Here is a 19,036-nt window from a genome sequence, read left to right as displayed (position 1 = left end):
GAAAATGCGTGCTCGCTAATAGTCTTTGCTTTCCACCACCTTGTTTGCTTCTTTAGGTTTTACCCTGTGTTGGCTTTCTCCCCTCCCTCTCTTAAAGAAGAGCATTCCACTTTTAGACTGGAATCATTAGAGGCTGACTTGTCGCACCAGACCTGAAGCTGGCTTTGGGGTATCAGAAGGAAGAAGATATTGTGCGACAGTAACTATGGCAATGGCGCTTGCAGCATTACAGCTGCTAGTTCATATCCATGCGGCCAAGAAAAAATAAATATCACTGATGCGAGGCACATGAGATAGTTGCCATGTGTAGCGCTTTGCCTCCCACACCCTTCAACTCACATCTGCTGCAAGCCATTTGGAAGAAAAGCACTGTAATTTCATTGTGGTCGTGATGGCGATAGTGGAGCATTTTTCCACACACGGCTTTATTAAAGTCGTATGAAAAGGAGATCTCGGAGAGTTGTTGCAGTAACAGCTGGCTTCCCATTAGTTGATAATTGTGCATCGCTGTGGACTGTTTGTAAGCAGAGCACTGAAGGAGAAACGTGCCAAGAGAAGAGGAGAAGCAGCCCCATGGGCTTTGTCTCGTGATGATTACCAGGCGGCTGAGATTTGATGTATACTTTATAACAAACAATCACGCAACCTTCTGATTAAAATCAGTGTACATGTTTGACTGGTGATACCTATCAGAGACTGCACTGACCTGGAATTCAGCTGCTGCTTCACCTGGGCACTGCTAAAACCAGAGAACAAAACACCAGAGCGATGTTCAAAATCAGATTAGAAAGCCAGGTTTTGCCTGCAGGTCATCAGCCCCACGATGATTTTTTTTGTTTTTTGAAGGGTTGGATTTCTTGCCTAGACAGTCCTTATCTTGACTTTTTTTTTTTTTCCCCCTTGAACAGAGTAATCTACTCTTTCCATCTCCTGAAGCATAGTCTGCCTGCAGGACTTCATTTCCACAGTGGCCGCAGCCCCCAGTGACAACCTGGACTTTGGAGCTGGGGTTAAACTATGGAGGAGCCAGCATGGCACCATGACAGGTTACATTTTCAGCTTTTGATTCACATGATGATTAACCCAGAATGTTTTTTCCTCCTTTAAAAAGAGATTCTGGTTTGTTTTTAGCAGGGCATGCCTGCCAGTAACACCACCACAGCCTGGTTACCTGCTCCTCTGTGAAGTAGACCTTAAGGTTTCTAGTCCATTCCCTAATCTGTTACCTCAGAAACATCCTGATGGCCCACATCTATGTGCCAACGTGGTGTGACACATTGCCTACAACTGTGAATCAGTTAGGCTAGTCAGAACAGGTGACTGACACTCCAGTCTGTTGACATGACAGTAACCAGGCAAGTTTTAGGCAGCATTTTGCCAGGATGAAAAGCCAAACCGTTGGAGACTACAGGTGTACCCGCTAGCACTGGTATGCAAACAGGGTGTTTGGGATTAACCCCAACTCTTTCTTGCACCTACAAAGCTACACTACAACAGACAGCCATCTGGGAAGCCCCCAGCTCATCAGCTTTTAGGGAGAGAAACAGCCTTTATAAATTTGAGGAGTGAGGGACAGCACAGGGACTGAGAACTTCTTCCCTCTGATGTGTTGCAGACCTCTCTTTTGCTATGTAAAATGCTTCCTTGAGGAAATTGCACTTGAAACAGCATCAAGAAAGCACAGTCATGGTCCTCCAACCCAAGCCAGACACATTCTCCTGGACAAGAGACTACAGGGCAGGCTAGGAATGAGGAATGACTTGGGAAAGTATTTATGAAGCATATCTGGACTTTTCTCCTTCATTTTCACTCCAGCATTTAGGGATGGGACCATTATCGTGGACCTGTAAGGCCAATGCCTTTTCTCAGAGCTTTCACATAAACTAGCTGGAATTCCCTTACTACTTTGACAGCTTACAGTCATACTCTGGCAGATGCAAGAGGCCGTTTCTTAAAACCTGAGCCTTTAAATGCTTGCACCAAAGTTACTTCAATTACTACATTTTCCCAATACACCTTCTCGCATTTCTGCCAGGTTTGGCATAAATTGCAGCCTTCTGTTCTGTAAATCTACTCTCTTTTTTTCCCTCCTCAAAGGCTGTTACATTATCTGTCAAGTCTATCAGTGCTGGGCCCAAAGACTTCAGGCTTTTATCTGAAGCAACTGGAGATGGAGGGGTTTGTGCAGTGGAAGGAGTGATTGTGCACAGAGAATTGTGGTCTTGAAGCAGTAAGTCCTCCTTTCCGAGGACAACATAGAAATCAGATTTCTTTAATGACAAAGAAAATGAAGAATACCATGGGAGAGGGGCATCTTCCCTGGAGCCAGAAAGCCATCCCGGCCCCATCTGCAAGCACTTCTGTGGGAGCACGAGTGCTGGGGGAGAGTTGAGAGACATGGGTTGCTGGGTAAGTTCTGTGGAGACAGAGGAAGAGGTTCAATCATGGCTACAGAGGTGACAGCCAAAATGAGACTTCTGGAGTGCAGAGGAAGCAAATCATTACTAATTCAGGCAGCAGTTTGGAGTCCCGGGAGCCTTCAGCAGCTACCTTTTGGTCTGTTCCTGTAGTCCAAAGTGCTGTTTTTTTGCATGGAAATGAGTAACCCAGCAGCCACTCGTACATGTGCAGCTGAAGTCATTTGCAGTTCAAAGTGAAGGTTATTTGAAAAATAACCTTCTTTGTCAAAGCAAATTAAAAGCAGTTGGATCTCCCTGAACACTGTCTCCCCAGCTGGCAACAGGGGAACATAACAAAATGGTTCCCAGTATGATTGCTGATAGACAGGAATTGTTGTTTTGAATTATGAAGAGCACCAAACAGGAGGAAAAATTTCAACATCAAGAGCAGCAGTAAGTAGTGTATTAGAAAACAGTGTATTCCCGTGACACCAGCAGCAACTCATTTTCCTATTCCTCAGAGTGCCAAGCATCCCGGAAAAATGCTGCTGCTAACAGGTGAGAGCACATTTATTCCGTACATATTATCAACCTGCATTCTGGTCAGAGGGGTTGGAGCAGAAGTTGTTTATGACCCAGGAACGTATCACATGATCCATCAGTAAAACTCACCTGTTGGTTTTCTTGATTTGCCTAGAGAAATGTCACCTGCAATGTGTTAGGCCGTGAAGCTGCAGAGTTTTTGCCACTCAGGACCAGCGTAAAGAAGACTGAACTGAAAAACTGCCGGACTCCACTGTCTTGTCTGTAATTCAGTAGACATTTCCCCTGCTAATTCGACAGAAGCACAGAACTCTGTATATATGTAAAATAAAAACAACCCCACCAAAATAGAACTCCATTGCATAAACAGTTCTTGGAGGGAGAAAAAGAAACAGATCTCGCCAGCACGTCTTGGCCGTGACACTCATCGCAGGACCAGGGTATTTGGATGATGTTGAAAGTGGCACAAAAACCTCAGCAGAAAAGAGCAGCAGTCAGGTAGTTTGTAACTGCCTTGCCCTAGCCAGACATCTGCCAAATCCCAAAGGACCTTATCCTATTTTATGTATGTCCTGCGGGATGCCAGGATTTTAAATCCCACAGGATTTTCCTTTCAAAAAAAGAAACTCTTCCCTATTCAAAACCGAATTTGGCTAGTATGAATTTGCACGTAAGCAAACGCCCTAGTGAGCACACAGCTGCTGCTGCTCCAGGCCAGGGCTGGAACACAAAGCTCCCCTTGTCCACCCAGGGGGCAGTTGGCCAGGAGGTCTCCCAAGCTGGCACAGGCAAGGAGGGCTGGGATTTAATGCAAACAAGATTTTGAGACCTTATGCTCATCGGTCACCAGAGGAGAACCACCATCACCACTGCCACGAGGTGTTTCCTGCTCATCACCCACAGAGCTGTCTTCTCACGATGGCCTTTACCTTTCACCCTCCCAACAGTTCAGTCCCGTCCACCACACCAGTATTTTCCCCACGATGCTACAAATCACAAATGAGCAGCTGGCTTGGGGCGACCTTTCCAGAAGTTGCAGCCTTGCTCTTGTCCTCCTTTTCCAACCACTTGGTCTACCTCAACACGTTTCTGATCATTTTCCAGCAGAGCTTTGCACAGAAAGCTCCCCTCCACCACAGGCTGGGTGTGCACCTCCCTACCCAGCCCTTTGGGTTTCTTTCCAGTAAATTTTTCCCGTAATGGACAGACGGATGTGATGCTTCGTGAACCCAGCAGAGAGATAAAGAGGGACTGCTGTTCCCGAGGAGTGATTTCTGCCCTCTGCTTGGGAGAGCTGTGCTGCGACCCCGCTGCCGCTCGGGGAGTAGAGCTCGTTTCCTTCCCCAGAGACGGACACGCGGGCAGCCCTGCACCTTCCTTCCAGGTGCAGTGGCATCACATGCCGCTTCACCGCAGCGGCATTTCACAGTGACTTGGTAGATACCTTCATGAGAGCAGGATAATCTAAATACATCTGTTTTGGAGAATGAATAAATACCTTCTGCCCTCATTAGGGCTCTCCTCTCCAGATCCATGTATCGTTTGGATATTGCAGCGTAGCGCTTTTGGCCAGAAATGTTTTAAAAACAGCCTCCCGCCATGGATGGTTTTTATATGTAGGCCCCTTAAGAGAGGGATTTCTCACTGGACTTCAGAACTGAGGGGTAAAATTGTGAGTGGGGCCAGGAGAAGGGGCCGCTGGGGCAGATCCCTCCAAAGCAGGCACCGATGGCATCTGCCTTTTCCTGGGAGCGTGTGGCCAGACAGGCAAAGTGTCACCACGGCGTGTTTTTTGAGAGATGGGCTGTGCCTTGTTTGACCAAAACCAGGAGCCGATGAGCAGTAAGTACCAGACACACCGCTTGGGCTCTCTGGCTTCTCCCTGTCCCGGCGAAGCCTCTCCAGGTAGCGTGGAGGTTGTAGGTTTCAGGGCGGTGCACGTTCACGTGTTTGCAGTAGCACAGGCTTCCCTCTCCCCTCAGGCTGTGTTTTCCTCCCCTCCTGGACAGTTGATATGGCCCAAGCGTGCCGGCGTCTGCTTGAAGCTGTGTGCTCGGGGGTGTCTGAAGCGGCCAGGGCCCATCACTCCTGCGGAAGCAGGTTGCATCCAACTGCAAAAGACAAGGACAGCAGCATTTCCCCACTTTAGTGCCTGGCTACCTTAGTATAAAGCATAATTTGGAAACAGAAGGGAACATAAAGCTTTTTTCCTTCTCTGTCAGCAACAAGGTTTCACTTTGGCAGCGTCCTCGCAAAGCCTGAGCAGGACGAGTGGGCAGTATATGGGACACGCCTCGTGACAAGAGTTTATGGCTGACATCCCCGGCTGTCTCTTTGCGGGAAGCCGTGGCTGTGCTGCGGCTCGACCGCTGGCAGCTCAGTCCCCAACCCTGCAACCTAAAAGCAGCAACCATAAAATTACTTCAGCCTCCAGTGCCCGACGGCTCTCCTGCACTCCTTCTTGTCACCCAAACCCATGCCCTGTGGGTCCCCAGGCCTTGGGTGCTTCCCAGGGTCATGTGGTCACTCACCCCACATGTGGCCATCACACGTACACGTGGCCACCATTGCCAGCTCCCCTCACCTGGTGACCTGTCTCCGAAGGACCATTTCCCCGACCTGAGAAAATCAAGATTGAATGAGTTTTGCATCTGCTCACGCATCTTTTTTCTCCTCTCCCCACTGGGTGCCTGCCTTCCCCGGCTCCTCGCTCGTCCCGACCTCCAGTTTGGTGGTTAAATCGTTCAGGAATCTCCAGAGAGCTCCCAGGATGGCCAAACTCAGAGGCTTGCCCAGCCTGCACCGGGATGCGAGCATCAGGTTAGGCTGTGGGCTTCTCCAGGCTTTTGTGCCCTGGTTTGCACCACCCAAAATGGGCATCTGTCCTGGAAACGGGTGGCCAGCTGGCTCCTGTCACGTGTCCGGCCACAACAGCGTCCATCTCTCCCCAAAGGTGAACCCCAGGGGGGTGGTCAGGGTGTACCCCCAGGCAGCTGGAGGTGAATATGAGTGCCAAGGTTTGCTAATTTGCAAGTGCTCAAAATGCACCCCGATGTCCTCCCTTGCCCCCCCAATAAGTTGCTTTTCTGAAGGATGACATTATAGCAAAGAGTAGTAAAGACATGTGATGGCAGCTCATCTGCTTATGGTATCTATTTTATTTTTTACATTAAATAGCACATTAAAAAAATAATTTATGCAGACAAATATACATGATATACTCTGTAATAAATAGCAGGTAAAAAAATAGACTTCCTTAAAAACAATCAGTGTTTTGAAAACCAGCAAAACAAAGATACCCAATAAATACATCCATCCCCATTGACCAGCATCTTTCAGGAATGGCATTTCTTTATACCTCCTCCCGAGCCATTTATAAATACACAATAAACCCCAATAATTTAAAAGACTGTGAAAAAACAAATTGCTCCCTGAGCTCACATAAATAAGAAAAATGCTTAAATAGGAAATACAGTCCAGCAATGCAATAAAAGTCATTTTTCCAGGTCCTCGGGCCATCCTTTGGGGCCGGTGAGCACTGTGCCATGCTGGCCGCCCTGCCAGCGGGGGCTAAGTGCACTGCTCCCGGAGAGCCGTGCATCGCAGGTCGTTCAGCACTTGGAAGAGGTGGAGGATGGCGGAGGCCTCCAGGCAGCCGGCAGTCTCCTGCAGCGGGGAGAAGGGGCAGGTTAGCACTGGAGACGGGGTGCAGCGGGCCCTGCACAGCCATGCGGTCACTAACACCCTGAAACCCCCTCTCCCTGCTGGCCTGACTTACTGTTTTCTTGGCTGTCTGCAGCTTCTGCAGCCAGTGCCTCAGTTTCCCAGAGGGCTGATGCGAAGGAGCCTCCGTGGCCATCTGCAAGGACAGCGGATGCGTAAGGACTGGCGATGCCCCATAGTGCTGCCACAAGCACCAGGGCCACCAAGTCAATGGGTGGGGGGCAACTCACACAGCCTCGCAGGTCCTCCCGGGCTTGGGTGAGGAAGGCCAGGGGCCGTTGGCGCATCTCGGTGAACCTGGGGATGGTTGAGAGCCCCAGCATGGCAGTGGCAAAGTCCAGCTCGGCTTCCACCAGCATCACTCGGTCGGGCACCTGTGGGCAGGAGCATCCTGGTTGGGGAAGCAAAGCTCCAGGGCTGGCCATGGGCTGGAGGATGGGGGTCTCGAAGACCCGCCCGGGGGTGCAGATAGAGGTGGGACAGGCTGATGGGTGGTCCCAGCTGGAGGGGGGGATGTATCCCCTTTTTACAGTGTCGCTTCGCTCTTACCGACAGCTCTGCCGTGTTCCATTTCCGATGGAAGAGCCTGATGTTGCATTTGCGGTCTGACAGCGGCGTGATCTCCTCCTGCAGGCACAGGCCAAGAGAGAGACTGAGAAACTGTCATCTGGACTTTTGGCGATGTTGTGCAACCCCTGTCAGCCTTCAGGAGTTTGAAACCAGGATGAAATTTGGCCCAGCATCCTTCTTGTTCCCAGAGTGCCCCGGAAAATATCCACCTTGTCACTCAGGGTCTCGAAGTTGGCTTCCCCTCTGCCTTGCCCCCATCAGCCCGCAGCCCCCCCTTGCCAGTGGTACTCACAAACTGGTCCTTCATCTTCTGCACAGCCTTCAGCTCGAGGGGCATGAGGAACTGGTACTTGGACAGGCTGCAGCTCTTCTTCAGGGCATCCCGGGGGAAGGGAGCCCCAAGGCTGGCCCCCAGCACCAGCGCAAGCAGCGGGGTGAAGCTGAGGCACAGCATTTTGCTGACGAGAGCCCGGCGGTGAACAAGTTACGATGGGGCGAAGGGGCTGCGGTGCAAGAAACCGGAGGGGATGAGCCGGAGGATCCGCTAAATCCCTGACGTGGAGATGCCTGAGGGTGTTGCCGCAGGTGGCTCACTCGGCTGTGGTGCTGCTGGGCTGGTGGCTGGTGCTGTGGAGCTGCCTCGCTGCCCCATCTCCCTGGCTTTTTATGCTGCCTGCCCAGCGTCATTGCGCTTTCAGGTTGGCAGGAAAATCCGTGGCCTGGTGGATCTGGAAACAGGAAAGCGAAAGCGACGGTGGAGGGAATCCCGCTGCCGCTAGTGCGGCAGGTGCAGGCAGCGCTCGCCTCCCACTGCCTGCCCTACCGCCCGCCTTGAGGAGGTGAACACACCCAGAGCCCTGGGGACACAGGGGGATGCTCGGGCTGCCTTTGGCCTGCGCCCCTCCTAGGGAGCTGGTCAGGGACACGCTGCCATCACGTCCTGCGGCACAGAGGTGATGGCCAGTGTGGGGAAGCCTGGGCATGACCCAGCACCACACTGAGAGCTGCGGGAGACCCCCAAGGCACGCAGCGCCGCAGGGACAGAGAGCTCGGGGCAGCCAGGAGGCTTTCAGTGCCTCCCGAGCGGCAGCAGTTCCTGCCTGTTTCCCCACGGGAAATGCAGAGCAATGGCTGCAGCAGGGAGGGGGCAAAAGCGGCAGCCGGGTGCAGGCACTGCTCAGTGCAGGCTGCAGGCACGACCTGTATGTGTGCATTATCCTCCGGGACCAGACTCACTACAAAAGCAGGAAAAAGGGTGAAAGCAGAAGCACTTCCGCCTAGCGTTTTCCCAGTGGAACTTAGGGTTGTGCGGGGAGGCTGCCGGAGATGAGCAGGGCTGCCGCCCCCGCCAGCGGCTGCCGAGCCAGCTGGGGTTTCCTCCCTGTTTTGGCTGGAAGCACAAATATCAGGTATCAACGTCTCTCCGCCGACGGCTGGAACGGTGCCCTCATTCAGCAAACCTGACCTTCCCCAGAGGTAACCTCCTGCGACACCACAGCTGTGCTTTTAGTTTCATGCATAAAATACAGAAAATTAGGGCAATACCTGTATCTAAGAAACAAATACACAGTAATGCAGCAACAGGCGTAAATGCGTTTTGCATTGCCTCACGTGGTGGCCACAGAAGAACGCTGCTCCAGAAGGACCCCATTTTTAACATTCATATTTGCAAATAAACTGCTGACTTCAAGGAGTCCAAGCAAATGAGAAAAGTTCTTGCAGAAGGTTGTGGAAAGACACATGTAGATGTGCTGTGCTGGGTTGTGGAGGTCGGCTGGGACCTCTGGACATCATCCAGTCCAACCCCTGCTCCAGCAGGGTTAGCTGGCACAGGTTGCCCAGGACCATGTCCAGTTTTGAATATCCCCACGGATGGAGATTCCACAGCCTCTCTGGGCAACCTGTGCCCAGGGTTGGCCACCCTCAGGGTAAAATGGTGTTTTCTTGCATTCAGATGGACTTTCACATGTTTCAGGTTGTGCCCATTGTCTGCTGTCCTGTTAGCAGGCACCACCAAGAGGCCCTGAGCCTTCTCTCCTCCAGGCTGAACAGCCCCAGCCTTTCCTCAGAGGAGACGTACCCCAGACCCTTCATCATCTTCATAGCCCTTTGCTGGACTCTCTCCAGTATGTTCATGTGTCTGTCTCACACTGGGGAGCCCAGAACTGGACCCAGAACTCCAGGGGTGGCCTCACCAGTGCTAAGTAGAGGGAAAGGATCACCTCCCTCAGCCTACTGGAATGCTCCTCCTAACACATGACGATACCATTCACTTTCTTTGCTGCAAGGGCATGTTTCTGGCTCATGTTCAACTTGATTCCCACCAGGACCCCCAGGTCCTTTTCTGCTGAGCTGCTTTTCTGTGTGGGCAGCCCCCAGCACATGCTGGTGTCTGGGGCTTTTCCTCCCCAGGTGTAGGACTCTGCACTTCTCCTTGTTGAACTTCACAAGGTTCCTCTTGGCCCATTTCTCCAGTTTGTTGAGGTCACACTGGACAGCAGCACGACCCTCTGGTGTGTTGCCTACTCCTGCCAGTTTGATGTCATCAGTGACATGGTACGCTGTGGGTACACTCTGCCCCATCATCCAGATCATTAATGAAGAGGTTAAACAGGACGGGTTGTTGACCTGTGGAGTCCATCCAGCCCTCCTCGAGCCCTTCCCCTGCTCCAGCAGCAGCTCCAAGAATTCAGGTCTCCTGGAAAACCATGATGGAGATGAAGAGAAGCAGGGACAGCAGCTATTTCCACTTTGGAAAGCGGGTGCAGACACAGCTTGGAGAAGAGCCAGGACAGCAAAACAGGATGGTAAAATCCAGGAGCACAGGCACAGGGCTTCCCTTCACAGCAAGTCACAGACATTGCTGCTGGACTCAGCTCCCCCACTGCAGCAGGTTGTGCAAGCTCAGTACTTAAAAGCCTGAGCCCCAGCCAGGACAACAGTGCTGTCTTTCCTTTCTCTCCCATTAAAGAAATGCACTGATTTAGAAGAGTAATTTTTATTCGATGCCACAAAGTTCACAGTCAACACAACTATGAAATAAAAGCACAAACCAGCCTAAAGAAATTCACATACATTGCCCAAGCAAGGCACAGCTCAGCTGGAATAGACAGCACCTTAGCAGAAAATCCCAACAGATGTAAAAATAAATGTGGCCCCCAGTGAGAGAGGAGAGGGAGTGGGTGTCTTGGCCCTGCCTGGAACCCTTCAGGTCACAGCAGAGCAGCTGGAGGGCAATGGTGGCTCAAGGTCCCATGTGGTAGAGCCCAGCCACCTCACAGGACAGGCACTGTGAGGTGCTTCTCCCTCCAGACCAAGGTACAAGCCAGGCGAGGGTGTTTTGGCACCCAGGTTGGAATCTCCATTAGCCACCAGCAGGGCTGGATCAGGGTCCTCAGCACCAAGGCAGTGATGTCCAGCACCCACTGTGCCAGAACAGCCCCATCTGCAGCCTGTGCTCCCAGGGCAGGGCTGGAATGTCACCCCAGCACACACAGCTCCACCATGAACTGCTGCCCTGTGCCCCGGCCAAGGACAGTGCTGGGGACACTCTTAGGTCACCTGTCAGGTCCCTGAGCAGCATCACATCCCTGTGGGACCCAGCTCCTTTGGCTCCTCTTCCGCGTCGCTGTAGCATTTATCTCCCAGGTGTCATTTCTGGTTGGAGAAGTAAAGCAAAACCTCATGTCATCGGGCAGGTGAAAGGAAATCTGGTGGCACCAAAGGAAAAGTGAAAGCTGAGTGGGGAAGCCAGGACCATGAGCATAGCCCCCAGCACTTTGGGTGACCACGACAGGGGGCTGAAGATCTCCCAGGCGCCTTGCTCAGACGTTCGCCCCTCACTTGCCACTAGCCATAGCCAAACCCGCAGCTGCCTGGCCGAGCAGCAGCAAGGGATTTTCCCTCACAGGACACGGTCTCACTATCCTGGGCATCAGCACGCCAGCGTCTCGCACAGCAATGCCATGCTCTGCCATACCCTGGTCCCCAGCCCAGCCAGCTAAGCCTGGCTGCATTCAACACGGCTCCTCCAAACTGTGCTAGTGCCGGCTCCTGCCATGACAGCAAAGGGTTCCCCCAAACATGGCACAGGCTGGGGACCCTGCACCGTGCCCAACAGGGTCTGAAGGGTACTGGGGACCCACAGCAGTCATCACCCCAGCGGGTGCCAGCCCCAACCGCAGACAGCACCATGCCAGGAGAGCAGTGCAGCTGGCAGCAGTGGAGCCTCCTCCTTGGATTCACACAGCCCAATGAACTGGAGCCACTTAAACTTCCTCAGAGCAAGAAATCCCAGGTGCATGGGAGATCCCAGGTGCATGGGAGATCCCAGGTGCATGGGAGATCCCAGGTGCATGGGAGATCCCAGGTGCATGGGAGATCCCAGGCGCAAGCAGGAAAGTGAAAATGGGCAGGGCTGCAGGTGGGGCTGGCACCGGGTGAGGCAATCGCCCCATGACTCATCAGCTGCTGCATGGCACAGAAGAGCTTTGGCCAAAAGTCATGCCACTAGAGCAGGTAAGGAGAAGCCCAAATCACTCCTTCCTGACTGTTTTTGGAGGAACTGGCTCCTGTTAAAGTCACTAGCTTGGAAAAGATGATAGAAAGAACCAAAAGGAGGGCCCCCCAAAAGCCAGCTTTAAAAATGAAAACCCTGGGTGTCGGTGGCACTGAAGTGCTGCCAGCCCCACTATGCACCCCAGAACCTTTCACCACCTCTCGGCACATGCAAGCTGCAGCAGCTGCTGCAGTGTTGGGCTGGTTTGTGTTGCTCCACATGCCTCATGCTGCCAACACATGCCTAAGCATGTTGGTGATGCAGTCCTTGGTGTTACATCATGGCCGGTCACCTGCTGCATCATCCTGGGGGATGTGCTGAGCATCCTGCCAATGCTGGGGAGGGAAGGGCTGTTAATTGAAAAGTTTTATTAGTGAGAAGATTAACAAACTTTAAAGTGAGGAAAAGAAACAGGCATTTTTTTCTCCAGAGCCTTTGTGCCAGCACTGTAGGGACATGGGGTGTACCCTCCCAGGGGACATCTCCCTGCCCAGGGCATTGCTGCAGGGGTGCACCTCACTGGGCCTCCCACCTCCCAGTAGTTCTGTCCTCCAGTGCAGTCCTGGGCAGGGAGAGACCTCTAAGTGCTCCTTCAGGAGATGACAAGCCACCAGCCCCATCCTCACCCAGCAAAGGAGGTTTTATGGCTGCTGGTCACCCAAACGCAACCTGCGCCCAGTGTAGCCTCTTGACCAGTGACTGGCAGCAGGGCTTGATCCAGCATCACTGCTCGATGAGGTCTTCTCCAACACGTGGCCATGGACACAGAGACCAGCCTGACATCAGCAGTGGGCTTTCCTCCCCATAGCTGTCCTCCTGGGAGCTACCAGGCAGGGTCAAAGCCTTTGCTCCCCACCCTGAGCAAGCTGAGCCAACACTCAGTGCCCCCAGTGGAGATATGCCCAGGGTCAAGCACCTTCACCAGGTTAAGGAAGCTCAATCTCTGCATACCCATACCCAAGAGCCCTGGGACCACAGCTGGAGCACGTCCAGCCCCTATAAGCCTCCCTCCAGGTGCTCTCTGGGGCAGGGAGCAGAGGTATCACTTCTGCCTTTCTTAATAACACACCAAGGTATAACAGAGTGAGGCCACAGCCCTCCCTGTGGCATCAGGGTAGCCTTCTTGCCAAGGGCAGGAATTACAGGAAAGGTAAATGTCCCCACAGAGGCTATGCCCAGACTTAAAATATCCAGAAAGCAAACAGGAGGGGACCTGTGCTGGGCTGTGGCCAGCTTGGAACCTGCTTGCCTCCATCCGCCCCTCCCCAAAACCCAGCCTCTAGTCTTCCCTTCGCAGCATGGGTGAGCGATAGCGGGACCAAGGGGAACACAAACCTGCTCCCCTGTGGCAGCGATCCCAGGAAGGCTCCTGAGCTGTGCCAAGGGCCAGTAACCTCATGAGGGCCGAGGCATCAGCACTGGGCACTCCTGGGGCAGGCGTATCCTGCCAATGCACCTGCACCAGCCACCAAAGCACCAGGGACAGGGTCACGTAGTGGGCAAGAACAGCCCCTGTCCAGCTCAGCTCCCAAAGATGGCACAGAGCTCCTAGCTTTGCCTGGGCAGGGGAAGGGGCAAGTGGCCTTTTCTACCTAAAACCCATTTACCCCAGAAAGAGGCCCCTCAGGGCCTAGGTAAGCTGTGTCCGTGAAGTGCAGTTATTCCCACCCCAGCAGGTGCTCTACAGCCTCTCTTAAGAGGAGGAACCACAAGCAACTTTTTCTCAGCTTTTTTTTTTATTCTCAACTGTGTAAGAAATGCAGCAAGTTTCTCAGCTGTTACTGTTATTTTCATCCCCGTGTGCAATCCAGCCACCACCAAACCGAAAACAGACCTTTCCAGTGCTGAGGGCACAGCACTGGGCAGACTGGAGGACCAAGGTGGACAGGAACCCAAGAGCAGGCATAAACCCTGTCCGCTTGCCACAGAAGCTCAAAATTTTAATCACCAAAATCAGCATCCGTCTTCACAAGCAATAGGAGCGGTTACAAGTGGGGTATTAGGAGAGAACCAACTCTTTCCTTCCCTTCCATCACCAGATCAGGAGAAGGGTTTCCTCTCACCGTCCTTTGCACCCCAGCACACAGACATGCCTCACCCAGAACTCCACCGGGGTTTCACGAGAAGAAACTCCTATCACCGCCAGCATCCTGAAACAAGAAGAAGAGGAAGGGTCTCACTCTGCCCAGCCAGCTCCCACCTGACATGGGGCAACATTCACAACCAGAGATAGGTCTCTTCCACCCAAAGAACCAAGGTCTTGATGGGAGACACTTCCAACACATGCACAAGGGTTATTCCTGCCAGTGAATAAATTAGCAGGTACAAGGATGCCTTTCCTTCCCAGCAGGCCCTTGTTGTAGGCCAAAATAGATCAATTAAGATGCAACTGTCAATATTTGCCTTACTCTTGATTAGCAGAGGGCAGGAAAAAGAAACTCAAGATACCTCTGACACAAGACTTGCATGGATACACCAGTGCAAGAACACTGTCCAGCTACATGGACTTAAACTTTAAGTCAACTGACATCAAACTGAGGTCAGTCATGCTGCAAGCAGCTGAGGACCTGCTCTTTAACCTCTGACAAGTATCAATCCACACCTGGGGGGAAGGAGGGGACACATCACTCACAGCTCACTTCTAGCTTTGAAGGAGTCTCCATAACTTCATTCTTCATGCACCATATAAGATAGGTCCTCCGTGTCCTGCTTGTTTTCCAAAACTATTTCCTCACCTCTTTTCAGTCTCCTGCAGGAGGGATTTTGCAGCTTTGGGGTCATTCTTCATAAAGACTTGATATGAAGAGGTAGACTCCAAGTAACCAACCACACCAGCAACAGTCATGGGAATTTTGTCAAAGATATCAGTGATTCTAGAAGGGGGACAGGGAAGGAAGGAGCATTGGCAAGTTAAGTCTCAAAGGCAGTGGAACAAAGACAACAGATTGAAGTGATGGTGAATAAAATACCTGACACCAAAGGTCCAACAGATGGAAACAACATTTGATGATGGCATTTGGTGGGTCAGGACCTCCAACTGATGCACTACTGGAGAGGCAGAGATGGTCCCAGAGACCATCTAACATAGTGCATGACTTGAACAGCCCTTTCAATACAGAGCCCGCTGCAGAGCCCTGCGGAGCCCGCTCCCCTCACAGAGGTGTTGGTGTCCCAGCTGCTGAACACCACCCTCAACACATCCTTTTTGCCTGCAAAGTCAGCCCCTGCCCCATGCCTTGGTGGGGAGGCAGGCACTGGCTTCCCCTGTAGGCCTGGGGCAGGTTCTTCCTCTCAGTCCAATTTTTTTCCCCTTTCATTAAGTGATCTGCCCAGAAACCTCAAATTATCATAAACCGCCAACTAAAAAAATCTAACCCAATTCTGCCTTGAGCAGGGTCCTTGCAGCGCTTTGGCCACGCTTGCTGGCCTAGCATAGAGACGCATTAAATCCAGCAGGAATAGAAACGCGGCCACATGGCTCTGCCAGGATGCAAAGGCATTTGCTGAAACCCAGCAGCTACCTGCTCTGGCAAACCTGGCTCCCTCACGTCCTCACTGGGCTGGTGGCAGAGCAGCCACACAAAAGAGCCGAGATGCCACCTCTATCTGCTCCTGGTGCTGCACCAAGGGGTTTCTGCTCACCTCTTCTTGTCTGGAAACGGCAAGGCCTCAAACATCTCTTTGTAGTCTTCCAAGACAAGTTTTATTCTATTATGTGAGTATTTTAAAATCAGGTCCCAGGACTGTAAACACAGCATATGAAAAAACCAAGCATAAAACCACTTGAAGCTCTCAGTTGCTACTTAACTCAGGTTTGCTTGGCCCTAGATCTGATGCATTCATACATGTATTTTTTTAAATACTCCTTGCATTAAAATACACCACAATCTTGCTTAAGTGTCAAGAATTTAAGGATCCTATTTTATTAGAGAGATAGGGGTCCTGTCCTCCTCCCAACACTGCTCATACTCACAGTGGAAAGTCTCCTTTTATTGAATTGTTAAAACACTGTTTGTCAAGAAACATCACTAAAAAAGCCTCTTCCCAAACAGTTTCTACTTCCCATTCTTTTCACTGTGATCAGAGTAATGGGAGAAGTCTCTCTGATAATACCAGCCCCCCAGACCTGCTCCGCAGCCCTTCTTGCCACACCAGAGTCTGCCCTATTAATCCCAATGTCCCCCTTCTCCTCGTCCAGCCAGCCCCAGTGGCATGGGAGCCACCAAACCCCCATCTCAACCTTGTCCCTGTATTTAACCATCTCTCTGCCCCCCATCCTGCAACAGGGCCTCTCCAGTTGTACCCCCCAAGCCCATTGCTTTCCTTTCTGCATCCAAATACTACACATTTCCCCCTGCCCAGACCAGGAGGGGAAGCCCTGAGGTTTAGGTTTCATCACCTCACCTCCCTGAAGACTTTGGTCAGCTCTTCAGAGCAGTTTCCATAGCGCAAACTCATGTCCACAGTGTAGGTGCTGATGACCACGCAACCACCTGGCTTAACCACCCGGTTTGCTTCTCTCATGAACTTCTCGATATCAAACCAGTGCACAGCTGCAAACGAAGTCAGGAGGTCCACTGAGGCATCCTCAAATGGCAGCTCCTCTGCAGGGCACACGCTGGAAGGGGGAAGGAGAAAAGGTAGTGTGTAATACAGGAATTGGAGAGTAGGACATGAAGTCAGTGGGTATTTTTTGGAGTCGATGATGACCATTTGGGATGCAAGACCACGGCTACTCTAAGTCTAGTTCACCCCAGGAATCCCATCAAATGGGATTTTCTTTGGCACTAGCTGGCTCTTGCAACGATCATACTCACAAAACACCACCTCCATGTGAGGACCTGAGTTTTGCTTTTGGCTGAGCTTGCTCCCCCAACACTCACAGGTAGGAGACATTGGGCATGGAGGGGGCATCCCTGGCCTCCTGGATCTGTGCTTCGCTGATGTCCGTTCCCACCACCTTCTTGAAGTGCTCTGCAAGGAAGCGGGTGCCTTGTCCAGACCCACAACCGACGTCCACGACTAGCTCGGCAGGGTTTGCCCTCTGCAGGGAGAAGTGGATGCATCTCAGCGGGCAGCCACCCCATTTCTGGGTTCTTATGCCCACAAATACTACTGACCACAACTACTGCCTTGTTTTTTTCCACAGCCTGGCCATACCCCACTCACCTTTTCCTGCAGATAGGCAAGGATGGTTTGCTGCAGCTCTTTGCCCGGAGCAAACCTGTATTTCCGGTAGACAGCTGCATGCCCTCTCCCCTCGAACATCTGGACTGCCATGCTTGGGTGACCTGGCACCTGGAAGGAGGCAGCAAGCCAGGTTTCTTATCACGGGATCAAACTCCTCCTGTCTTTTTAGTCTGTGACCGCAGGCACTAGAGTCTCCAGGTTCTGGCAGGGGCCCAGGGACAACTTTGCCCATGAGGCTCCAGCAGTGGAGCGTGAACTTGCTCCCCCAGGTATAAGTGAATCACAGAAGCAAACCAGCAGTGTCCGACAAGAAAAAGCTGTCTAAACCCTTCTTCTTACTCCTTTGCTTTCCCTACCCACCCACCTGGGTATCTTCTGAAATAAGTCACCATTGCAGCTGGAATGTCTGTGGATTTGGGGGGACTGAGCAGAAAAACTAACAGTAGAAAAGTTTGGGGGTTGAGAAAATTCGTGTTTTAGTAGTAGCAACACAATCACAGCAACTCCACCCTGTGCTTTCTGAACAACACAATAGATTTTTTTGTCCCTTTCCGCCCCAGAAATGCTTAAGATCAAGAGGCCCATTAAACCCATCACCCAGAACCAAGCCTGGCCTTGCCATGGGGCCCCTCGGGCCTCCCGCCAGCTCAGCCCCGTGTCCCCAGCGCCGTCCAAGCTGCTTTCAGAGACACGGCGCCCAGCGTGCCTCTGCTTCCCCATCCATGTGAAGCCCCAGCCACTCTAAACCACATGGTCCATGCACCCACCGGGCAGGGTCCCACGAGCTGAGGCCCAGGGGCTGCCGGCACGTCAGTCTTCACCCATCGTGCCAGAAGGCTCTCAGCCGTATCCTGTTTATCTCAGCACCTGAGCACGCACCGACTGAGACAGCAGCAGCTCTGAGGTCTGATGACAGACCTCCAAAACCTGCCAGAAGGATTCCCTGCCTCGTTTGAGGGGCAACGGCACCCTCTCGCATGCTTACAGCCGGCGAGGTGGGCAGAAGGATGCAACAGGGAGTTTCCCGAGTGATGCACAAATACCCGACATCGGGCAAGAACGGGTTATTATACCTTGCGACGCACGAAGAGATGCTGAGCGAGGTCGCAGCGTAGCCAGCTCAGGACTAGACACTCCCAGCGGAGAAAAGCAGCCCTGCCAAAGCCCCTTTTTGGACGGGGAGTCCTCCGGGCGCTTTCCATGCACTCAGAGAAGCCTTCTCCCACCAGCGAGGCCCCCGACCACCTCCCACCGGGCACCTCCACCCCTCCTCTTACCGCCTGCTGCGCCCGCCGGAGCCGCACCCAGTGGCTCCCAGTTCGGAGCTCCGGGGCCGGGATAAAGGGGAAGGCGGGGGCCACCCCCGGTACCGCCCGCCCCGGGTGCGGGGCCGGAGGCGGACAGGGGAGGATACAAAACCTGGAAGGCTGCTTCCACAGCCTCATCCCACCGAGATCCTGGAGCCCGAGAGCTGAGCCTTCCCCTTTAGAGGATTCCTGTAGCTGCTCATTAAAAGACAGCTTGCAAAACGCCCACGGGCTGGGGGGGGGAGGCTCAGCAGCCCTACACGTATCAGGAAGCAGATGCAAAGGCCAGCAGGTGCTCTGAGGCAGAAGGCAAACAGGATTCAAACGCTGCAGGCACCCAAAAACCATACTCACAGGGGTCTGGCTGTGCTGAAGTTCCCTCCTGTTGTCCAGCAGAGGGAAAACAAGCATAAACAGAGCCTGTATAGCACCAGCACCAGCTATCAGCAGCCTAGAGCATTGGTATTTAAGGACTAGGCAAAGCCCCTCCCCTGATTTGGGACAGGATTTTACCCCTTAGCACATGAGAGTAACGCTTATTACATGCAGAGCCATGGTTTCCTTGAAGCACATTCACTTCAGTTTGTATTTTTGCACAGTGCTTGTGAATTGATGCTAATTAGTACAGCCTTTAAACCCATCTTAATTTTAAGGGAAATCAGTAGAACTTACCCAGGGGCTGAAGATAGAGGCTACCTTGAAGCAGTTTTCTGACTCCAAGCATGGGTTGAAGTTGCTGGGTATTT

General features: G+C 52.5%; 2 protein-coding genes across 2 annotated transcripts; both read right to left on the bottom strand.

Annotated features, from left to right (window-relative positions):
- Window positions 1-6,512: 6,512 nt before the first annotated feature.
- Window positions 6,513-7,863, bottom strand: LOC309406418 (interferon lambda-3-like; the record flags this gene model as incomplete). The annotated part of the gene is made up of 5 exons (XM_082001581.1): window positions 7,528-7,863; window positions 7,054-7,292; window positions 6,896-6,962; window positions 6,721-6,801; window positions 6,513-6,608 (listed from the first exon to the last, which is right to left on the bottom strand). Exons 1-5 carry the CDS (start codon window positions 7,687-7,689, stop codon window positions 6,513-6,515), a joined length of 645 nt encoding a protein of 214 aa, XP_081857707.1. The 5' UTR covers window positions 7,690-7,863.
- Window positions 7,864-13,852: 5,989 nt separating this feature from the next.
- Window positions 13,853-17,073, bottom strand: LOC309406606 (putative methyltransferase; the record flags this gene model as incomplete). Its single annotated transcript, XM_082001877.1, has 6 exons — window positions 13,853-13,943; window positions 14,529-14,666; window positions 15,436-15,536; window positions 16,198-16,411; window positions 16,677-16,837; window positions 16,963-17,073. The coding sequence occupies 6 exons, from the start codon at window positions 17,071-17,073 to the stop codon at window positions 13,853-13,855; spliced, it is 816 nt and encodes a 271-aa protein (XP_081858003.1).
- Between the last annotated feature and the right edge of the window lie 1,963 nt (window positions 17,074-19,036).

Source organism: Phaethon aethereus (assembly GCF_964289735.1).
Source record: "Phaethon aethereus genome assembly, chromosome: 6".
Classification (NCBI taxonomy): Eukaryota; Metazoa; Chordata; class Aves; order Phaethontiformes; family Phaethontidae; genus Phaethon; species Phaethon aethereus.
Note: the sequence above shows the minus strand (reverse complement) of the source record. Positions and strands in the feature narration are given on the sequence as shown.